We start from the raw sequence: 24,118 nt of genomic DNA, 5'->3' as shown, positions 1-24,118 counted from the left end.
AAGGAACAGACTGGAGTGAGACATCATGGTAAACTCACAAACTTAGACAAATGGTGGTGTTATTGCACAAAAAAGTAGAGGTGAGAGGGTTAGAGAGCCCCATAAAAAGCTTTGAGAACTCATATACTCTCATTACCATCATTTAAGCAGAAAACAAAAATAAGCAAACCCATGGCAGATGCAGAAACAGGAACTACTCCTCGTAAAGGTTAAGAGATTACTATTTCATAATGGTGGCTCTGCATATGTAGTGACTGGATCAGATGAGGGAATGTCACGTACACGCAGGCTGTTGTATTTTACCCTTGGAAAGATGTCAAGAGGATCTACATAATACTTTGTGCAGACAACCAGGTGAGCTGACCGTGTGCCAAATGGAGAGTTTAATTTATAAATAAATAAATAAATAAATAAATAAATAAATAAATTCATCTGCTTTTCAGTGGGAATCTGGAAAAAAAAGCAGGAGCCAACTGTCCAGATTTTGTTGCTGGATTTCCCCCCCCCCCCCCCCAGCCTGCTACATTAAATTGCTATTTATATTTCCAAGGGTTAATTTCAGGAATGTTCTCGGGATGTGCAGCAATTTACGGTGCGTTTGCGGAGCGTTTGCGGTATTTTCCCGTGTCAATTAAACACAAACAAGAACGCCTTCAGCGGAAAGACCCACGCCACGGTTCCCTGATATTCATTTCACGCTCCCTCACCGCGTTTCCAAACCAAACCACCGCCACCCCCCCGCCCCGCATCCCCGGGCACCTGCTGCTGCAACTCAACCGCCTCCTGCAAGCCCCGAGCGCGCCCCCCTCCCCTCCTCTCCCTTCCCTCTGCCCCCCCCCCCCCCAGCTGCGACCCCCGGCCCGGCCGCCCCCGAAGGCGCCTTTGCAGCCGGGCTGCGGAGGGGCCGCGCTCGCCATGTCGCGTTGCGCGGCGGGGGAGGGATGGGGAAGATGGGCACCGGGGGGGGGTGGGGGGAACCGGCGGGGCTGCGGGGGCCGAGGCCGTGACAGCGCCGTGCGTTAGCCGCTGCGTCATGACATCCACCAAACCAGCCCCGCGCACGGCCGCGCGCGGGGGGGGCCGCTGCCGCCTGCCCCCGCTCCACCGCGGCTGCGGAGAGCGCCGCGCGCCGGGGATGGACCCGCCTGGGCCGGCAGGACTTGTTGGACCGGCAGCTCCCCGGCGCGGCCGGACACCGCCTCGCCGCCACCTGTGAAGCGCCTCGGCTCTCCCCCCCCAGCTGCCGCCGCCTTCGCCGTCCTCCGGAGCGGTCGCTCGGTGCCTCGGCGGCCCCGCGAGCGGGACCGAGCGGCCGCGGGGCGGGAGGAGCGCGGCGGCGCCGCACGGCGCTGCTCATGGGGGGCCGGGAGCCCGCCTGAGCCGGCGCCCTCACCCCCGGTGGCGGCGGCGGCGGCGGCAGCAGCGCGGCGTCCCGGGCCGGCCCGGCACCCTCTCCCCGCGGGGCCCTTCATGCGCCCCGAGCAGGGCCGCGGCTGCGGGGCCGTCGCGTCCCCCGGCGGCAGATAGGGAGGGGCGGGGAGCCGGCGGCAGCGGCGCCTCTGCGCGTGTGGGAGCAACAGCCTGAGCGACAGCCTGGGCCCTGGAGGGAGCTCCTGAAGGATGGGCGAGGAGGCGGCGGCAGCAGCGGCAGCGCACGCACAGATGGGCCAGCGGAGGATGAATTAGGAGCCACAGGAGGCTGCTGCCGGCACCGAGGGGGGAAGAGGAGAGGAAGGGGCTGGACTTGGAAGAGAAGGAGGAGGAGGAGGAGGAGGAGGGTGCGCGGGGGGGACTGAGTATCGCTAATAACAAGTTAAAGACTAATAACAGTAATAACAGACCACCTCCGGGAAGATCCGCGGCGGAGGCTGAGAGATCCCCGCTGAGGGCAGCGGGGTTGCAGCGCTGGGTATCTTGGAGAGACGCTCCGAGGCATCAGTTTGTGGTGGTGGTGGATGATTTTTTTGGGGTGGGCGGGGTGGGGGCTCTGTATGCGGGAGAAGGAAGGGGTGGGAATCTGAGGAGGAGACTACCTTTTATTATTATTATTTTGGGGCTTTTTTTTAAAATATTATTTTCGCCGTACAAGGAGGACGCTCGGAATTCACCGGCCTGTCGGCTCCCGAGAGGGACCCGGGGATTGTGCGGTCGCTTTTCTTCAGCTTTTTTTTTGTTTGTTTGTTTTGTTTGTTTGTTTTGATTTGGGGTTTTTTGGGTTTATTATTTTTTTTTCCTTTTTTCCGCTGAGCAGCAGCGGCGGCAGCAGCAGCAATATGGCTGGTGATGGGTTTTTTGGGGGGCGCTGGCGGCGGGAGGAGCTCTCGGAAGCCCCTGCGCGCCCGGCTCGCTGTTAGCTATGGCAAATGGCAGCGGCGGCGGCTCCTACCCGGGCGGCAGCGGCGGCGGCGGCATTAGAATGAGTAACAATATCAACGCCAACAATCTCAACACAGACTCGTCCTCCTCCCCCGTCAATGTGCCCAAGATGGATGCGCTCATCATCCCGGTGACCATGGAGGTGCCCTGCGATAGCCGCGGACAGCGCATGTGGTGGGCTTTCCTCGCCTCATCCATGGTCACTTTCTTTGGGGGACTGTTTATCATCCTGCTGTGGAGGACCCTCAAGTACCTGTGGACTGTCTGCTGCCACTGCGGGGTCAAAAACAAGGTAACTCCCCCTCCTTTTCCCCTCCTGGTGCCGGTGGTGGTTTGGGGGGGGGTGGTGGTGGTGGTGGTGAGGAGGAATAGTAGGAGCCCAGCCTCGTAGACCAGGACACCTGGGAGAGGCGGCACGGGAGGAGACGTGGTAGGGCTGTTGTTGCATGGCAGTGTGCTGTTGTGGTAGGGTTGCCACAGGCTGTCGGGAGCCGCAACGTGGGGAGTGTGGCTGGAGGAGCGAGGTGTTGGGTGCAGCCCTGAGATGTGCCCCTCTGGCCCCCTGTCCCCCTCCCACCCCACGCTTTCATCTGGTGGCACGAAAGTTACACCTGGTCGGCTCACCCTCTTGGCAAGGCACAGGCTGGCACGGTAGGACGGTGTGATTCGGAAGTTGATACGCACCCCCAGGACCACACATGATGGCGGGGCGGGAGTGCTTATTTACCAGTCTAAGCTCTCAGTTCTCTTGTGGAATGAGAAACTTTGGCAAAATTAAAAAGGTAAACTTCTCACTCAAGTAAATCTTTTTTGAAGCTAGTTCCACTCCCCGAGAATTTTTGCAACTTCTGTTTGATAAATTAAATGTAGATACTGAAAAGTATTTAGTGCATTCGTAAGTAACACGCTAGATCAATATTCTTTTAACCTAAGTGTGAAATCTTCGAGGCAACCTCTCTGCCCCTTTGATTTTTGCACATTACCAGCTGGAAGAAAGCGTAGCACATGAAGTAAGGTCGGCTCCTGTTTTGAAAGAGACCCTTCAAACCAAAGCCAAGAACTTGCTCGGGTCCAGACTTTCATTTTTAAGACAAATGGGATAGAAAGTGTTAAGACTCTGTATTTGTGAAAGTGGATTTTGACAGACCCCAAAATAGACCAGCAGCTGGAGTTTCTCCCCTTCCCTTTTCACATTTTTTGGATTACAAATGGAATAATATCTGCTTCAGTTATTCCTGGCACACAGACACCCACAAAAACACACACACCTTTTAATATATGGTTGCTAGGTTGCTGGCTTGCTTTGATGTACAGTGAGCTGTCTTCCCCCTTCTCCTGTCCCCTCCCCCCTAGACACACTTGATACAGCGCATAACCCAGCTGTACGATGGGGGAAAACCGGGAACAAAGTTAAGAGTGTGAGAAGTTACGGTACTTGTTTGTGTACTTGGGTTTAGCGAGGTAGGCATCCAGTTTGGCTTGCCGAAAAGAACCTCTACATTCCAGTGGGAAGCAGAACAGTTATAGTGAACTTGGCCTATCTGGGGAAGAAGTGATTGCTAGAGATAAGGAATAAATAAAAGCTTTTAACTCAGCCTTAAGCTTCAGGAAGCCTACCAGGCAGTATCACTTCTCTATAGGTATTTTTTATTTCATTCAAAACCAAACTTGAACTTTCTCAGAGAGGTGTTAGCCAGGTATGATGACAAAGCTCAAATGAATTTATGATAATAAGCATGTCTTGTAACATACCCTGTCCTACGACGGTAAAAGGCGATTTTAAAGAATGGATGGGTAGTTAAGACTTATCTTCAGTGTCTTCTGTATTTATTTAGCATTTTCTTCTGCACATGATGAGACAAATCTGCAAGGGCTATCAGGGATTTTGATGAAAAAGAAAATCCTACAGGTTATCACTTTGTGCTTCTTTCCTTGAAAAAATGAAAGTTAGAGACTTGTACACAGACTTCTTAGACATAGTGTCTTGGTGGGTATTGCTGGTCTGATAGCCCATTGTTGGGACATAGTCAGTTAAAGCAGATAGTTCAGTTCTTAACCAGTACAGAAAGGCATATCCAAATTGTCTTTAAAACCTCTTAGGCTAAATGTATCAGCTTGCTAAATAACAGGTATCATCGAGGGATTCCAACACTTCCAGTCTGAATGACTTGACGTACTGCAACTATGTCAGGTTATAAGATTTGAGTTTATTTCACGTTTGAGACCTGAAGTAACTATGTCCATGAATATCATTCCCTGGGGCAGGAGGATGAAGGACTCTGCAGGTAGGGGGAGATATACATCTCTTTTTAGATTGTATTTATTCCACGTGTAAGGGTTTTCAAGCCTCTGGTGAAGAAGAACTTTCAAGGGCTGATCCTTCATTCCTTACGTGCTTAAAACGGAGAATTGGAGGGAACTCTGTGTGTCTAAGTTAGTTATTGCAAAACACTTTTCTAGTATTTAGGGTATAAAGGTTGACTGAAGTAACAACTGGAAATGTCTTAAACTTTGCTGTTACCAAACACGTGCTTTGTGCTGCATGGTAACTTGGGAAAGGCTGCCGAGGCTGCAGGTGAAAACTGTGAATGCGTGTATCTGCTGTGTCGACTGTATTGGACCTGCTAGCAAAAGCAATTTTACAAGAAGTAGCTCCTCCTACTGCGGGACTGAAGAAGTTTTCTGCATGTTAGGACCTTCCCCTCCCTGCGCTGCCTCTTCTGCTGCTCCGCAGGTTGTAGCCGAGTTGGGTTATCCAACATCGTCTCACCGTCTACATAAAGAGTGGTCCTCGCGAGTGAGCTAAAAGAAATCTTTCTCACATCTGCTTTCTGTGTCTTCTTACTGAATAATTCACATATATATGTGAATAATTCACAGAGTTACTGTGCTAACACCTGTGTTCATATATGTTATTGCAAGGAACTACAAATTTTTTTTTTTTTTCCTGCTGTCTTCCTCAGATTTGTCAGTGATTGTCAACTTGATTTTGGGATGTAACACTTTTTAATGGCTGCATAGAAGGATTTATAATGTGGCTTTATTTTTTTTTTTTTATTTTCCCCTCCTTATCTCACTGAATTTAAGGTTGGGATTTAAAAATGTGATATAAACGGTTTAACACTGTGGTATGAAATTTCACTACAGTTTTTTTCTTGGAGATAAGAAAGTCAAGATACTGTAAGTCAAGAATATGAAAACTTCTGGTACCAGAATGATAAACATTGCTCCTTAAAATTTCATATCCAATTTATGTCATGTATGAACAGAACATTAATATTAATCATGTACTAAAAATAATTGCTGAAGTTTTAGAATTTTTATGCTCCATGCTTTCTTTGTGAGATTAAATTTTTTAAAATCTGTCAAAAAGAAAAACGTAAATCTTGACCTGTATTATCAGTGTTTCATGTAATTGGAGAGTCATTGCAGCTGAATCCCATGTATTCCTTTATTTAATATGGCATGTAATTTTAGAGGTGATTCTTCCAAAATTAGCTACAGTTACATTGCAGAGACTTAACAAATGCTGGTTTTCTCCTTAGTGTTTACATCTAAATTTTTAGGAATGCTTAGATATCATTAAATACCTTGTCTTCCCATTGCTTTTTCTTTGTCCCTTGACCAACTCATTCCTGTTTGTGTATGAAAAAGTAGAACATGAGATTAAAATTCAGTGGGCTGGACTCTGACACCATTAGTTGCTCTTGTTTCTGGAAATAACAGAAAAAGAAAATAAATATGCATGGTGAAGTACACCATGGCTACATGTGCATTATACGATCTGTAGTTTGTTTGATTCTATGGATCTGCTACTGCATTTTCTATGCTCCTGAAGGGCATTTTCTACTGACATTATCTGATACTGTGTTTTGGCTTTGAACAAACTCTTAAACAAGAAGTAGGAGCAGTGGAATGAGAGAGCACAAGTTTGGGGCACAGCCGGCTCCTGAAGCTGGCCAGAGCAGAATGAAGTGACATTTGTACCCTTATGAAGAATGTGATACCAGAGCCTGTAACACCGCTCCTTGGATCCCCAAAGAGTGGTACCCCTTATGTACCTGATGCCTTCAGGGTTCTAGCAGATAGAATGTATCTTTATTGCTAAGCGCCTGTTGGAATGATTTCAGTGTTTTGAAGAGTCTTTCCTCCCCACAACCCAGGACTCGTATACATAGAAAATGAAATTACATTATGATTATGGATAGCAGTTGCTAGCCTGAAATTACAAGCCATAATAGTTTTCTTTGATACTGGTTTACATATTTTGGAAGTTTAATAAATTATACAGTGCTAGATTATGTCAGTAGAAACCAAGCAACATTCCGTTTGTTTTGAGTAGAAAAATTAAGTTTTTACTGGAAGTACAATATTTGCAGTTCTCTTTGAAAAGTGAAGAATTTTCACTCAGACCTCAAAGGCCTGCGATAATTTGTAAGTTTAAGGAAAAGTTTAAGTTTTCCCTGAAAGAAGAAGCATTTCTACCAAACTGGCTCTCATACAGCTAGGCTTGTTGATTTCCTGGCACTACCTGCGTAAACGTTCTCTCCAAATACAATTAAAGAAGCAAACTCAAAAGAAGGCACTACATTTTGAGAGAGGTATGAGGGTACGTTGGAAGGCGGGTGTGGACACGTAGCGCAGGAGATCTCTTCGTTCAGATCTGTGTGTGGAAACCTCACCTTGACTCTCTCGAAGATGTACCAAGCAGAAGCGTATGAACAACTGGAAGGCTCAAGGGATTAGCAGCGGACTGTAATACATTCCGCTCGTTAGTCACATGCGTAGCCTGGCTCAAGGCACTGAATCGTTCCTGTCTCATGGCTATCAGGTGGTCTGCCGTAATTCTCCGTGCGTGTCCCATAGCACAGGTTGCCAACTGAGAGATGGGCGTGGTGGAGAGGTCAAGGACTGAAAGAAAAGGTACCCACAGCTCTTTGCAGATGGTGTTTCTACAAGCGAAAAAGGTGCTGGTACGGAGAGGCGTGCGCTGCTGTTTTCCGTGCTGTGAAAAAGACGACACTTTTGGCTCTCTGGAGCTCATAATGGATTTCATATTTTATAAACACATGCTAAAATTGGTTATGCATGCAGAAAGGAAAATGTACAGACAAGGGTTTAACCGAAATGTTATTTTGATGCAGTATCATACTTATTTTCAAGGCTTTGCAACACATACATTTAAGGAGAAAATCTGTGCTCAGAAGGAATTTGCAACTCTCACACATTTGCAAATCTGTAAATGCTGGTTGGAAACCATTAGATTTCACTTTTTTTGGGTTTGTTTTTTTTTTTTTTCCATTTTAGCTCAATGGAAGAAATGCCTGTAATAGGGAATGAAAAGCTTTTAAATAACAATGATCTATGTACGCAGTTTTGATGCGGTGAGATTTCTGAGTTCAGAATGAGGGCAGCTTACAGACCCAGAGACAGAAACAATGGAAATTTAGAGCATGTTAGTCCTAAGTATGACCTCTGTAGGGAGAGGATCTAATGATTATAATTAAAAAAGCAGTGATGTTCCATATCTGTCCTGTACTATTACAAAGAAGTGGATTGTGAATTAGTCATTGAGTGTCCTTCCTGTGACAGATCTTAAAAAGCAGCAGTAATTTCTGGTCAGCAGGCAAAATACAGAGCAATGGTCAGTATTCCTTCAGAGGCTGGCTCTGCTATTCTGTGGAATCCAACTCAGATTGACAGAAGTTTATGTGAATTTCAGGGTTGGCTGGTAATAATTCCTTGGCAAGCTCAGGCTGTAGTTCAGCAGCAGTGAGGCATTCTGTAGTGTGAGATTGTAGGACAGACATTCCAGAGAACCTCGTGAGATGTAAACATAAAATAACTCTGGATGAAATTAGGGGATGGGGTATCCTCTTTGTTCTATTAAACATACCTAGTCACATTGCATAAACTGATGTATTTTACATGTATGAAAATTACCAAATTACCAGAAGTCTGAGAAGGACACAATGAATACAACTCGTGGGGTTTTTCTAAGGGAAAGATTGCTGAAATGTTATGTGTGGGTGTTAATGGTTAAAAAATATCTTTCTCCCCCCACATATCATTTCAGTGACATAAAGGAAAGGGACTACACTTAAAAAAGCTGTCATAAAATGCTGTGTTTCTGTAATGAGTTCATATGCTACTACGTGGTCGAAGGCTTAACGCCCGACTCTTCCACCCGCCCTGCAAAGTGAGCGCAAAATGCTATTAGATCACAAGGCTAGGCTGGCATTTGTACCAACTGTACACGGGGCTAAATACACAAATTCCGGATTAGACCTCATGGTCTGCAAGTGCGAGGATTCTGTTTATGGCACATAGGTCATCCTGGGTGACGAGGGAAGGTGGACATCGAGTAGAAGTTTGTTAGCGCTTTTGTCAATGATATAGCTGGTTGAATAGATAAGAAAACAAGATACCTATCTTCCATGCCTGACAGAGATGTATTGGTCAGGAAGGGCCCATTTTGAATCCTGATGGTATTTATAGCCTAAGAATACATCGGGTTTGCATCTTTGAGAGGAACACTTTATTCCCATATATAGTATGCATGGCTCTCTTTAAATGAATGTGCTGCCACTGAAATGTGTTGAGTTCAGTTTGGTTTGAGATGATATATTGCATGTATTTGTCTGTTTGAGAGTTACAGAAACGGAGAGCGTTATCCAATGCCTGTTGAAATAGAGGGAGGCCATCCTAATAACTTCAATAGTTTTGGACTCAGGCCTAGATGTTCATAGTGTTCTAGATGAATCAGATATTTTTTTCAAGTGATGCTTATGTTAACATTTTAAGCTTTTAAAAGCTTTTTTCTTTTATTGTAGCGAGGTGTGTTTACTTGGCTTCTGGCCATTACGTCTGGGATTTCAACATTAGAAACATAATATTTAAAAATCACGCAAGGTGTGTTTTCATTCCAGTTAAGACTTACCCCTTCTGCCAGGCCCCCCTTGGAAATCAAAATTTGGGTACTTGAACTACTGATGATACCCTGTCATGGCATCTCTCCTGCAAGCTGAAGTGCAACGGCAAATATTGGCTCTTTTTTTTAGAGCCGCGTTTAGTGGATGTGACAAAGGTTGCTCGCCCGTGGATCACCTGCAGGACAGAGACGCGTGTGCAGCTGCAGCCCTGCGTCCTGGAAACCCCTTTGCACGTCCTTAACTTCACTACCTCATTTAAATATCAGAACTGCTAACATATAGCGGAGAAAAAAAGACAAATCGCATCGCCAGGCCAGAAGAGTGTTGAGAAGTACTGTGACCTCATACACAATTGTAGCGTAACACAACAAGTGGGCCAAAATTTGAGTGGCTTATGACTGTAACTGTTAGGTACAGGTCTACTGTGTTGTATTTTTATTGCTTTTTATATACCCAGGAATAAATTTACAGTACAGTTTTGTTCCCCTTTGTCCAAGCAAATGCTGACTAAATATTTGGCATTTTCTTTCTTGTTATATTTCATTCATTTTTCATGATATCTTTTGCATTTTTATGTAATGGTTTGTCTCTTATTTGTTAAACTAAAAAGGTGAATCACTCTAAATTTTCTATTATTAATGAGATTAACTCTAGCACTACTGGCATTGGATTCATTTTCTATTTTAAGTATAGGGGAAACATTATAGATACTTTTTTTTTTAAAAAAATATTTGAGATTGGTGACCTTAATGTTACAAAAATAAAGTGAAATAGATTAGATTATGATTCTTTGTTTAAGCATCTTCTAATTTTTTTTAGTATGAACTCTGTTAAACTCATTTTATTTGTGATTATGCACAGGTATTCTGCTGGACAGAAATTATTTGAAACAGGTTACTAGCTTCCTCGACCTGTAATGGTCATAGTTGGTGTAGAGCACTTCAGATGCTTTCATATGCCATGGAGAATTCTTTGGCTACAAGTGATTTGACATCACTTTCTTGAAAGTGAGTTTGCTGATCAACAGGCAGATGTGTGATGTTTTTACATTTTCTAGATTATCTTGCTATAAATATCGTTTCATAAGGAAGCCGATAAACTCTATTTGGGTTTTAAGGGCTGAAGGAAAAATACCCCTCCTTTTTCCTTTTCCTTTTAATCACAGGAACAGCCTAGTTAGAAAAAAATATTGCGGGGTCTGTCTTCACACAGTACAAGCATTTTTCCCCATGAAGGGATTTTTTTAAAAAATAATCAAAGCGATTATACACTTCTGATAAATTGATTTTATATGGGAAGTTTTTACCAGCTTTTTGTGTTAGTTTTCTTCTCTTCCCAGTACATTTATATCCAAAGGGTTCTGATTCCTTCAGCATCAGAAACAGTGGACTGATGGTTTTACGTTCGCATTATTTTCGTATCGCTTAAGGCTCTCAGGAATAACGCATACTTGTTTCCTTGTGTCCTTTACTGCAATGTTATTTTTCTACAGCCTGCAGGATAAAGGGATAGTCACCATTTGTTATCTTGGGCTTTTTTTAGAGAGACATAGATGATATGCTTAAGGAATGATGCCTTCGATTGAGAAAGGGTCTGGTTTTTTGTTTAAGGCCATACAAAATTTTACCTGGCTAAATGCTGTTTTTCCTCCTCTGACTCTGCCTTATACGTGTAAGTTACGGTGTTGTCTTTTCATGAGTCAGACTAGCAGAATTCATATTAGAGATCTGTTGTCCTTAAAAGAAAACAACACTAAAACTTCACAGTTTTGATATTTGCAAAAATAATTTTAGTTGCTTTGCTGGAATGTGTCCCTAGGATATAATGAAGTTATGTACTATAGCAAAACCTTGGTATCTTTGAATTGCCAGCTGAATGGTAAGATGTAATTCCAGGAGCAGAAGAAAAAAATATTTGATTTTTCTGATTTCCAGTTGATGGCAATATGTTTGTTATTAAGTTATGCATAATTTTTAAAGAAAACTCACACAGCAGTTGTTCGCATTAATATGTGGAACTCAAGTCAACACTTGCACAAAACAGCTGTTTAGACACCAACATTTATATTTAAGATCTGAATAAGGAGTTTGATTTCAGAGTCAGTGATAATTTCAGATGCTTTCAGAAAGAGGTATTACTGTTCTTGAAAACACGTTTCCTTATTCAGATGTTCATCAATGAACATAACAGCTAAAATCCAGGTACCTTTTTTTTTAAAAAAAAAAATATTTACCTTACACATCTTATTCTGGACTTGAGCAGGGTTTACCAAATCCCCTGGCTTCTTTTCTCTGTATATATGAACATAGGAGAAGGTACTTCAGTGTTTGTAAAGTTACATACTGTTTTAAAGCTCTTTAAAGTAGCAGTGTCTCTTGCTTTAGCATCCAATACTCTAATTTTATTTTTCTTTTTCCTAAGAGATTGATACACACCCCCTAATCAAAATATGTATTTCAAGCTGATTACTCTTAGAAATAACTTTAATGAAAAAATAATTTTTTTCATGTTCCCATATTGAAATTGTGGGGGTAATCAGAACATGTTATCATTTCTCTGGCTACAGTTGCTTTAATAAAGCTGGATATAAACTTTTGCCTTTATTGACTGTCCATGCGATTATTTGTCTTTGGGTTTGTGTTCTTTAAAGTGAGAAATGTAACGGCTTAAAGTGAATAGATCTTAATCTCGCTCTTATGCCAGCTGTGTACAGAAGTAAAATGTATCCTTACAATTGGTTGCAGAAATTGTATTTAAAGAGTGGTGGAATAAGAGAATGTATATTCATAATTTGTAGAGGTGGAAAAGAGTTCAACCTCTGGGGTAAAATATTTACTTATTTTTTTTAAACAACAAAGTAAACCCAAAATTTCATAGGTTTCTCTGTTTGCTTTTTATACACAGAGAAACAGAATATTCAGTTTGGAAATAGCTAACCTTTCTGCCCGCAACAGCTCAAGGCTACTACAGAAAAGACTCCAGACTTGCATCAGGTGCAGTAAGAGAGTAAACCTGCTGAGTCACTAATTGTTAAAATCCTTCACTGATGATCAGCCAGGGTGTTGCTGGGTCTGGTTAAGAGGTGGGTCACCTCACGCAGGGCCCTGATTTAAGGGGTGTGGGTGGGTGTGTTGGGGGGGATACAGGGATACAGTTCCACGGTGTCATTCAGCACTTAACTGCGCTGCACCTGCGTGCCCTTGAGATGGTAGGGGAATACCAATTTGGTTTAGAGCACGCCTGATGGCATGATTTTTTCTGTGAAGGTGCCTGAGCCACATTGTGTAGCGTTTACATCTACTTTGTGACTTGGTAAGAAGTGAAGGTGATGTAAACTGTACCTGATCTGATCTAATGCCTGTTGAAGCTAAGTTACATTACTTCCCACTTGAAAAAAAAAAGTCTAATCCCTCAGAGCAAGTTAAGTGTTTTGGGGCAGAATATTTTTGATTTAGTCTTTTAAGACAGGACTTACCATCCCGAGGTGATGGTTCGAGAGTGCTAGTAAATCCAAGCTTTAAAGTCCGAGAGGAGACTCGCTGTGAGGTACCTGAGCTGCGTTGAGGACAGGCAGTGAGTGGCGGGTGGTAGTAGCTCCAGATCCTAAACCATTGTAAGTGTTTTTAGGCATTTCTACTGAGCAGAAAGGATGTCATGGCTAAAAGTTCAATACTGAAAAGTTTTATGTTAGGTTGTTTCATAGTTAGCATGCTAAATGTTAATTCCGTGACATCTTTTGGTGAATATGGTTTTGTTCGCTTCAGCAATTTAGGTGGATGAGGAATGCACTTTTGAAAGTAAACTCTAACTTTTCCAGGGTGGTTAAGTGGATTCTCCTCAGGTGAAAGTTATGTAGGAAGATGAGCTCTAGGGGCATACCTGATCTACTCCACCTCTTAATGGGCTTCAATCCCCACAGCGGGGCTAGATTAGTCATGAGGGTATAAATGCTGAAGTACAGCCCACCTGGAGCTCTTAAGGTCTTTTCTTGTGTTTTGCTGCTTGTAAAGGTCAAGTTAGCTACATTTTTAGGGAAAAGTTCCAGATGAGCCTTTTGGTAAGTTTCTGGTTTTATTTTAATTTTTGATTTTTTTTTTTCTTTTAACAGCTTCCTGCAGTTCTTTTTTTTTTTTTTTTGAGATCTCTTTCTTTTATTGTGCCATAACTGACTTCAGCATTCAGCTCATGCTTGTGGGCTTTCTGTTTGTGCCCTGGGCTGGCTGCCCTGCCCTGGGCTGGCTGCTGAGGGTGGGATGATGAACCAGCAGGTTGGCAAAGATGATGGTAAGATTGTGATTTTTGGATGGCATCTTACTGCCTAAAGATGTCATAGATGTTGTGTGATTGATTTCAGTATAACCATTCCAAAATTACCTTTTTTTTTTATTTTTCAGTCAATCTTCTAAGAGTTTTGGTGAGTGTATGGTCTGTATGGATAAAGATATTATTGTTCTGACTGAGGGGGAAGAAGATGGGTTTGGGACAGGTTGTTTAAAGCGGTTGTTGCCTATTTGACCTTGTCTGAGACAACAGGTGGTAGAGCTTGGTGCTCAGGCTGTTTTCAGGGTGCTCTTCCTATCACTGAGAACTTGAGCTCTGGAGCTTTTATTTTCAAAATATTTGTTGGAAGTGGAGAGAAAGGTTATGATAGCTTCAATTAAAGGTAAAAGTTCTAGAAAAGCTTCTGGCAATATAAATAGACTTCTAAAGATGGTGTCTTGTGTATTTACATTCAGTGCAGTAAAAAATCTTTATGAACAAGAAATAGAGGAACCATTTTAAATGCAGCCTTTTTCATAACTGTTTTTCTCATATTGAATGGTCTTTTCCTTGGGACAAATAGTTTTGGTCCTGGGAATGGATTGCTTTCAGCAGTGAATGTAAGACTGTAGTTTCTGTTGTTTTGTAAAATACTCTTTGGATTTTAAATGGTATGTAAATATAGGCTGTTGTGTGACTCCTGCAGAAAAATACAAAGCCTGTGACTTTTAAAATTGATGGCTGTAATGGTTATAGGTAAATGAGAATATGCTCCGAGAGCTGATGGAAATGGCAGTTCACTTCATCTCAGAATAAATTGTGTGTCTTAGGGCTATAGTAGTGTTTTGGCCATTAATTTCAGAGAAAGTAGAGGGTTCTTCACCCCTGTAGTTTGACTGATGTTGGTTCCTGGATGTCTGCTTTTACATGATCAGCTTATTTTTGTCTATTTGGGCTCACTTCTAATAATTTAGAAGAATATCATGTGAAACTAAGGTATTAGTTCATTCTTTTCTTCAAAAAATATTTTAATTTAAAATACTGGTTTAATTTAGTGCAGATCCTGTAGAAAATGCTACATTGATGTAAAGCATTAAAAATCCCCACATTAGAGTCTTCAGAATCTAATTATAGGTTGTTTCTATTTGTCTTCTGGCCTCAAGCTTCTGATTAAGTTAGGTAGTCTTGATGCTCTTTGAGCGTGTCACCAGACTTCTGAAGGTGAAAACTTGAGATTCTTGTGTAGTTGTGTGATGCTTGGAGCTAAAACTTTATGAAAATGTTTTAATATCAGGAGAGATGCAGGGTATCCATTATGGAGACAGGCTTTGGAGAGATGGCAGCACTCTTTGTAAGCTGGTTTGTGTCTCATATTGGTACGTTTGAGGCAAAATTAATTCCTGTGCTGTCCATGCTTCTGCACTATTGAAGTTCCTTTTAGAGGGCTGAAAAGCTTGTAGTATTTTCTGCAAGTGGGAAAATTCATTACTAGGGGTCTAGGATATGGTTTTAAAATGTTCCACTCTATACAAGGAGTGTTGTGTATTCAAAATTGGACTTAGCAACTTAAAAGGTCTATCTGAACTATTTTTATTATTGTAGTATTCAGAGGCCACAGGGTTTTGCAGGCTTAGTTATGCCAGATCCTATTACCAGCTTTGACAAAGGGGCGATCCTCTGCCTCATGCATCTTATGATCTGAAAGCAGATAATAGGGAAAAAGCCAGGAGAGGAGGATGGTTGTGAAAGAACTGGTTTGCCCCAGTAGGTATAAAGCAACCTAGATAAGCAAATGATTTCATTAATATACATCCACTCACCCCATTTGCTAGCTTTACGAAGGGAACGTGGTTTGCGAGTCCATTTAGAGCAGTTGCTATTTTTAAAGAACTACAGGTGGTTAAAACTTGCTGTGCCGTACTAAGTTTGTTTCTTGAAGATTTTTTACATAAAAACACATGGAGAATAAGCAGAAAATAAAAAGAATAATAATAATAAATAATCCAAAATAAGGATGAAATGAAATTAACTGTAGTGTGTTGAGGAATTTGTAAGAATAGAAAAATAATACGGTGGAGGGAATGCAGACTGACAAGAAGGGAACCTGTTTAGTTCAGGATGCAGTGTATGATGTTCACTTTATCTACATGCAGACACTCTGAATATACTTGCTCCATTGCCATTAAAAAAAGGTTTTTGAGTACTCATATCCACACTGGATTTAAAGAATAATGTTACTTTTAGAATCTAGGAAGGTTCCCAGTTAAACATATGCTTGTTGATTGTACTATTTTTAGCTTCTTTGAACAACACGTGTTCTCCCCAGATATTTATTTGTGAATGTTGTATTCTGTTCTTAAAAGGAAAATTGCTCGGTGTCTAGATTCTTTTTCTGTATCCAAGAAAGGAAAGAGCCAGGGTTCTTGTCAGTGCTTTACTTCTTTGAAATTGTAGGAGATGGGGTAAACTAATTAAATCTAAAATGGACCCATCTGGTAGTGCTAGCAATGCCAGGGGAGAAGAACAGGTGAAAGAATCTGAGCCAGAATAAACATATAGTGCATTATATAACCCGTAATGTAATTTGTGACACATCAGAAGCAGAAGACTAATCTTGGTATAAGACTTCTTACTTTTTGTGTAGTGTTCCTTTTAAGTCAAAGGCTTAATGTGATAGCCTGAAATGCTTGTTTCTGTTGCACTGTGAAAAAACTAAATATGTTTTTCACTATTAAGACAAGTGTGCTTAATCCATCCTATAAACAAGACACAATTCCCTGTATAGATTTGTTTAAGAAGAAATGGGCTGATATTGTTTAAAACAAAATGCAACAAAGTCACTACTTCAGAAAAATGGTTTACCTCTAAAATTTGGAAAGCTATCATCCAAACTGAAAATCATGAAAGGTATGCTGCCAACTCTATTTTGCCCCCAAATTTACGCTTGTATAAAAAGAATACAAAATCTCCATGCAGACGTTTTTGTTGCTGAAATTACCTTGTTCTTTAAGTTCTCTGCAGTACTTGCAATGTAGTCATTGCATCACTGGGAATAGGAATGTAAAAATGACTGTAAAAATTGAATTGTATTACCTGATTTGGGAGGCATGTGAAAGGTAAACAGTATAAATGCTGGGAAGAAGTGAATTAGATTAGAAAAGGAATGGCAATGAAGGGATTAAAGAACAGTGTCTGTTTGTAGTTTGGCAGGGCTCCTTAGCGCACGTTCCGTTTTAATTATGGCACCAGTTAGACGTGATTTCTGTGTCATTGCCTGTGTTACAGAGCGTGTGTCTGAGAGAAGGCTTCTAGTGCGTGGACTTTGGGGAAATGTGTTTTCATGAGGGCAGGGCAGGTGCCTGGGCCTTTTGGTGTGACTTTAAAATAAGTGGAGAAAGTAGGCCATAGAGCTTTTTGTGAACTTAGGAGCTTAGTAGCTAGATCTTTATCCAGCTTAAAAAAAAAAAAATATAAATCTCATTACTTCCTTTAAGTCAAATTTCATCCTCATCTATCAATTTTTTCAGCATCCTCTGTGCTTTTATTTCTTGCTGCTTAAGTTTCACTTTTTTTTGTAGTTTAAAAAAAACCCCAACAAAGCAGGACAAGAATATTTCAGGTGAAGGTTGGAAGGAGCTCGTCTCATTTGTCTCACTTGAATTTGCAGCTTTCAAGTGAAAGATTCTAGGAGGCTTGTAAGATTACATAAATGTTGGTTGTCTTCTCATAGTGGAGAGAATTGAAATCCATTTTAGAGAAAAATATAGTTCTGCCAAAATTGGAATATATACAAAATTGTCAGTTTAACTGGATTTTATTAACTGGGGGAAGGGAAAAGATGATACTGGAAGTCTCTTCCTTTTTTTTTTTTTTTTTTTTGATAGGAAATAAATATTTGACTTTAGTCTTGTATTTTCTTTCATATTGTAAAATCAAAACCAAAGCCAATTAATAGCTTGATTCATACTTTTTTTTTCAGGAATCTTATTTTGACAAGTCTTTATGGTTTTTGGGAGGTCTTCCTCTATATAGAAGTTAATTTGTTGATCTTAATTCTGTGCAATACATCAATTCTGCTCTCTGCCCAGCTGTATTCTCTGAATGTTTCTATTCCTGGTGTATGGCTATAGAAATATGTATGTGTAAAATACATCTTTTTATATGTGTGAATGTGACCAAATATTTTATGGACAGTTACACCAAGTTAGATGTTTTTACAGTGTGCTATTCTATTAGAATAAGTGTGTTATGCTCTTTTTAATGTCTGCAGTAGATTGCAAAAAGCATGCAAGAATAGGCAATTAAATGTTTCTCACTTGTAGAAATATCATAAACTCTACAACCCCCCTCAAATCAATTGATGACAATAAGGAAGGATTTAGCAGCTAAATGACAATAAAAACCTGTGGTCAGATGTTTCATATGTTGCACTGGCTTTTAGTAATTCTTCTATTTTAATATAATTGTAGACTTGTTAAGAATGTTGTGTTTTACTTGTCAAGATAGCTATTATAGCAGAGAGACGTTGTAACAGGCGTACTTACTGAATGATGAGCCCTTGGGAAATTTAACACAGCTTTTCAAGACTGGAATGAAGGGAAGAAGTGGCAAGATGAGAGCAATATACATCACAGAAGTAGCTGGTCTGTAAGAAGACAGTGAAAAGAATGTTGACTCACATAATTTTTTTAAGTGCTTGGTGCATTCATGCCTTTCTAGGCCATTCCTACGCTGTTCTTTTTATCAGTGTGCCTGTTGGTCTGTTATAGAGTTCACTTAATTCTTCAGTGCAGTGGCTTTGGACTTAGCTTTTTAATGCTGTTTTCTTTCATCTCATCTGATGTCTGTGCTCTCCACGCAGAATGAGGTATACATGACAATATGTTACACAGAGACTATAATTCCATGTTTGGAAATTACTATTTTTTTTCCCAGAGGTGAAGATCAGAATGTGGAGGCCTGTTGCTATATGGAGTGTAATTCATAGTTCCTGATTAGTGGCAGAATTTTGGCAAGACTGATTACCAGAAGTCAGAGAAGGTTTGATGTTGTTTCTGTACGTTTACGTGAGAAATTGATGATATATCCCAGGCTATTCTGCTTTGCAAAGAGAGGTCTGAAGTAGTTATTTGCAAAATATGTGGCAGGCTAATGCTTAATGTCAGTTAAAACTTTGCTGCTCCACGGTGTTCATCGAGTTGAAAAATGCATGATACATTAAATCACAATAAAACTTAGCAGTCTTACTTTGAAGATATGTGCCTTCATTATTTTTTTGTGTCCACGAGAAAATTAAATATCTTGCTTGCTTCTTCCCTTGCCCTCTTTATAAATCTAATGAGTACTTCACGGATCATCTTGGTCTGAGCTGAGCTAGATGAGAAATAGACTTAGGCCAGGAAGGAGGCTTCCAGGTTGGAGCTGGTTGATCAGCGTAGCAGAAATAAGCGGTGCCCTGTGGTTTAAAGGAGCTCTGAAGTCTTGGGTTTCCGAGAGTGCTGGATGTCTGCAGTCTGACTTCAGCTGGAGCTGTGGGCACTTTGCTTGAGTGAGAAATTACACCTTAACTGTTTCCTAATTTATCCAGATGGCTTTCTGCTTACCTTGGTGCTGTACAGTGTGGTCCTTTTATCCGGTTTGGAAGAAACTCTGTTACTATAGAACTTAAGAAGTAAACATTTATTATGTAGGTACTTAAAATATAGCTCAGTGGCTGGCCTAATGGTTAAACCAGAAGTTTTCTACCTTATCCTTTAGTGGTAAAAAACTGAGGCTAACCAAATTCTTATAATATTTTTACACAGTGATAGTAGCAGCAGAGAGGGTAAAAAAAGCTAATGCTTTCTCTCTGAATGCAGTTACTGGTAGAAATTGATTTTAGAAGTTATCAACAAATAAGTTTTGGTCACTTCAAATAAAACAGCAATTTAATTTCTTAAAACTTCTACATGTGGGTGCATGGAAGAAAAAGTACTGTACTATTTTACCACAGCCACTAATGATACTTTGTAAGTATGTAATGTGTAAGTGCTTCTTGGGAACTGCTGTTTATATAAATCCAGAGTGAAATTTTACAAAATATCCACAGACTTTTGATAAACATTACCTGGAGTGACTTTTATTCTTGGATACTTTTGGAGGTTTTAATCCACAGAGCCCAGTGCTCTCTTAGCTGGGACCTTTGTGCCTGGCATTTATACAGATGTAACTGGTAAATGTATGGCCAAAACCATTCGGAGGACTTTATTAGTGCACACTTAGTATTTCTTTTTAGTTTGCTTTCATCCTTCATCTAAATTACGGTACTGTGATACAGTGTATTAAGAGATGCTGTATAAAAAGCTGTGCTGTACTGCTTTTGTTCACCACTCCCAGCAGTTTTATTTTTCTGCTATAGTAGCTAAACACTTTTTTTTTGTCTGAGTCATTTTCAAATGAAGTACTTATATCATCATAGACTTAAAATCCCCGCTATTCGTGCAGCCAGGCACCAATTAGGTTACCCACCCTCTTCCTCTCCTCACCCTGTGCCCTGTTCCTTTTGCAAAGAGGAGCTATTCTGTGGCTAGGGACAAATACCTTCTCCTGTGTTGTCTGTCAGATTATTTTGAATGAATATCACACAGAGGTGATGCATTCTCAGAGTAATACATTGTAACGTGCTACTTAGTGCCAGCACATGTTTGTATACAAGTCCCTCTGGAATTCTTCTAATGGTATTGGGGCCTTGGGGGTAAATGATGGGGTTCCAGATAATGCATGCGTTGTATAGGAATTGGAATAAAGCAAAATCTGCCTGCAGGACTGTAGGGTGTGGTTGTGGAGATCCATCTAGCCTTCAGCGCATCTTCCTTTGCAGCCTGTATATTACTTTGTCCAAAGAGTTGTAGGGTTTCTAATTCCTTTTATTTCTTCAATCATTATTCGTTAGAGGTCATCCTCACGCTTTGGTATGAAGCCTTATTATAATAAAAGGACTTACAGGAAGTTTTGTTGTTATAACAATAATTTCCCTGGCAGTTACCAAGTTGAAGTTCAGCTCTGTGCGGGTTTCGGTGGAGGAGTCCTGCAGAGGCCCTCTGCGTTGGGCTGTCGGGCTGAAGGTCTTTCCTGGGAACTGTGGTGGTAGAGGTTAATAAAGCTATCTTCCTCGTTCCTGAAGAGAAGTAACATTCCGGAGGTTCAGAAGTGTTCTTGTTCATTTTTCTTTAAATGCACCTAGCAAGTATTCTTAGTCAAATCAAATCTGAACTTGTACTTAAGTCATTTTTGTCTGATTAGGACCGAAAGACTTGTTCTGAGAACTCTTGGTTCATATTGAACCTCGGTGTCTGAGATTCTTAAATCAGTATGAAATTTTTAACTGCGTAATTTATTACTGTTAGGGATACAAATGGGTCAGTGCTGAAGCCTGAAATTCAACTACAGGGATTTGGAATCCAGTCCAAGAATTCAACCTAAACTCAGCAAACCCTTGGCCAGAACTGGCAGTTTTCCAGCACTCCCGGTCCAAAGCCATTCATTGTCATCGGTGACATTTTGGCATTTGAAAGTGTTAGCTGTTTAGTTATTTAAGTATTGAAAGTCCCTTGGTAACAGTTGTAAGGAGGTTAATGAGTTTAAAAACCCAGGAATGCCAGGGATTTTGTGATCCCCCGAGTAGACTGTTTTCAGAGATGAAATCTTTTCTTCATTTTAAAGAGAATCTCGGACTAACTGAAATTTTCCAGAGAGATGAATAATTAAAGAAGGGGGGGTGGGGGGGTGGAAATCAAAACAAACCACAAACAAAAGTACTAAATATGCCTTACAGGGACTAGCATTCTATAGTACCAGAAATACTGTAACTCAGTATTTTATTTTTAGGTACATACAGATCCTGAAGGGTAATGGAGGATTATATGATGCTGGAATTTTTTTTTGAGATTTCACATTGAGCTCTGATAACTTCCTGTTTTTCTTTATTTTCCTTTGAAGAACATTTGTATTGAAACAGAAAGACATGTCCAATAAGTTTAGGAGAGATGTCTCAAATTCTAAGTAGCTATATTTTTATTCCTTTTTTTTTAAGTTTGAGAGAGTCCCTGCAAAGTAATGTCAAACAGAACATGTTTAGTTAGCTGTTCTAGGATCACTATAAAATATAGATATAAAACATCCACATGCGATGCAACAGCAGTTGCTAAAATTTCAGTGTAGGAGGTTAGAGCTGGGCAACAATAGATCTCAGGGAAAAATGTGTATAGGTGTGAAAAACATCAGTCATCAGTTAAGTGGAGCATAGCAGCTGTGTAAGAGCACATGGAAGCACTCCAGGAAAGAAAGAGGAGCAAAGAATATTATACTTAATGCAAATTTGGCTTCAGGTACTCAGAGGTGTTTACCCAAAATGAAATTTGGCAAGAAGCTCAAAATTAAAATAACCTCAAACATAAAATGCACATATATAATTACTGAGCATTGTGAATGAACCTAGAAAATAACCAGTTCTGTATTTTGATGGAAAGTTGAGTTTTGGAGAGTGAAAAAAAAGATGAGAAATGTTGGACCACATGAGAGCCTACAAACCATTTTTCATTTCTCCACCCCTGTATCTATTTCTCATCCTCTTTGTATCCCATAACCTCTGCCCCTTCTGCTTCTGTGGAGGCTTCCTTTGTCTATATTGCACAATTAAGATCACATTTCTTCAGTATTCTTGTGTCTGCTCTTCTGAATGTGTATATTGTGCAACTTTGCTCAAGAGGAGGAAGAACAACAAAATCCTGCCCGCAGAAAACTGAGATCCAGGGGGTTTTGCTCTAGCAGCAGGGCATAAAAGTCACCCAGGCAAAGAATGTGCATATCGCACATCCCAGGAACTGGAGGGATACAGCACTTGTGTGGGAGGGTGGAGAACGCTCTAGGCTCGGAAGGGGAAAGCAGAGTACAGAATGGCCACGAGGAATGGCCTGAAAATATTCTTCAGGCTTTAATAAACCCAACAATATCAGAAATAATGTTGATTGCAGACCTGATTTATAGAAGGATAAAATGCGATATACGGGGAAATTCAGCAGCTCTTGTTCTTGCTGCCTGTGCAAGGAAGAGATGAAAACTTGAGCAGAGAAGGAGTGAAGAATAGCAGCTATGAGCCGTCATGGGGTGGAATGTTTTCATTAGAGGAGTTTGTCCTAAAAGATGAGGAGCAGAGAGGGGAAAAAAAACTCAGCAGGTACCACATCATTCAGGATGATTAATTGTAGTAAAGAGAGCGGGAGACTTGGATTGACTGTAGGAAGCTTGTTGCTAGAAAAAAAAGAACTCTTTTTACATTTGCTTGGTCAGTGTCCAGTGCCCTCTTTTTATCCAGTGTAAATAGGAAAAGATTGTGGTATGTCACTATTGGTCTCGATTTATCACCCAAACACTTCTTTCACTGACTTTAGTGGGAATTTTTCATTCTATCCAAAGTCAAAACACTTCTCTCTGGTGTTAGAAAAACAGTTCCTTAAATAGATTGCCATTTATGTTTCTTTAGAGCATTGGAGGGCCAGTGAACTGCTGTGAAAGTTCCACTTTTTAAGACAGGCCTGGGATACTAAAGGAAATGAATATTACATGTAGTAAAATGAGGGTAATTTAAGTCCACCACAGGAACCGGAAGTGTACTTTGTAAAAATGGAAGCTGAAATTATGTGATCATTGTATGTCTCTTGCAAACTCAGCTTTTAAATGACACTTTTATAACCTTTGAAAGGACAGCAGTATGAGGATGATTTTTTTTTTTAGTTTGCTTTTGATGAAAGGGCTTCTTAAATACGAATGACCTGTGTAAATTCCAGGATAAAAGCATGAAGAAAATTGCTTGGTTTTAGTCAAGCTTTAGGAAAGAAGGTAAGAATATAGTATATCATGGAAAGAAGAGAAACCTGTATGATGCCAGATTGATACTTGCAGCTATCTCAGCTTTGCTAGATGATTGGAGTTTTAATAGAAGCAGATGAGCCTGGCACAGCTGTGATCTCGCACTGAAATACAAACATCACGGTTATCTTTTTCCTCTATTAATCATAAATGCCTTACTTGCTTTTACTTCTAAGTAAGGTAATTGGGAAGTCTGGTATGTCTTTTGATTCAAATGTCACATTTGCTGGCAACTGGTAAGTTGGAGAGCTACATAACTTAAAGACTTTTCCATGTGAGATTTCCATCTCTTTCTGTGAATCTACCACAGTATCACTTGGACAAAATAAGCACAGGGTGAATGAAAATCAAACCTTGACCCTTACTTAGGCACAGGCTTTAAGTCTTTAAAGCGTTGTGGTCTGAGAGATGAAAGGTAGATAATATATTTAAAAAAAAAAAAATTCTGGTGCTATGGAAAAATCTGAGGTATAAAAGACAATTACAGAACTTGCCTTGTAGAGTCTTACTATATGGAAATTCTTGGGTCACAATGGGGAGACAGACGCTGCAGCTGTAGAAGGATGTAAAATACACAGATGAGACTTACACCTTAAGAGTCTTGAGCACTTTTTCTGAGTGAATCACAGATGGCAGAAGCACTC

The 24,118-nt window shown here is 40.7% G+C and overlaps 1 protein-coding gene across 19 annotated transcripts in view; it reads left to right on the top strand.

Annotated features, from left to right (window-relative positions):
* Positions 1-2,002: 2,002 nt before the first annotated feature.
* KCNMA1 (potassium calcium-activated channel subfamily M alpha 1) overlaps positions 2,003-24,118 on the top strand; it is a 501,788-nt gene continuing 479,672 nt past the window's right edge. For all 19 annotated transcript variants that reach the window (XM_054831099.1, XM_054831098.1, XM_054831094.1 and 16 more), the window contains exon 1: positions 2,003-2,668. In XM_054831099.1, coding sequence (XP_054687074.1) covers positions 2,357-2,668 — 312 coding nt within the window. In that variant the 5' untranslated portion in view covers positions 2,003-2,356. The remainder of the gene's footprint in view (positions 2,669-24,118) is intronic.

Source organism: Grus americana, chromosome 7 (genome assembly GCF_028858705.1).
Source record: "Grus americana isolate bGruAme1 chromosome 7, bGruAme1.mat, whole genome shotgun sequence".
In the NCBI taxonomy this organism is placed as follows: Eukaryota; Metazoa; Chordata; class Aves; order Gruiformes; family Gruidae; genus Grus; species Grus americana.
Note: the sequence above shows the minus strand (reverse complement) of the source record. Positions and strands in the feature narration are given on the sequence as shown.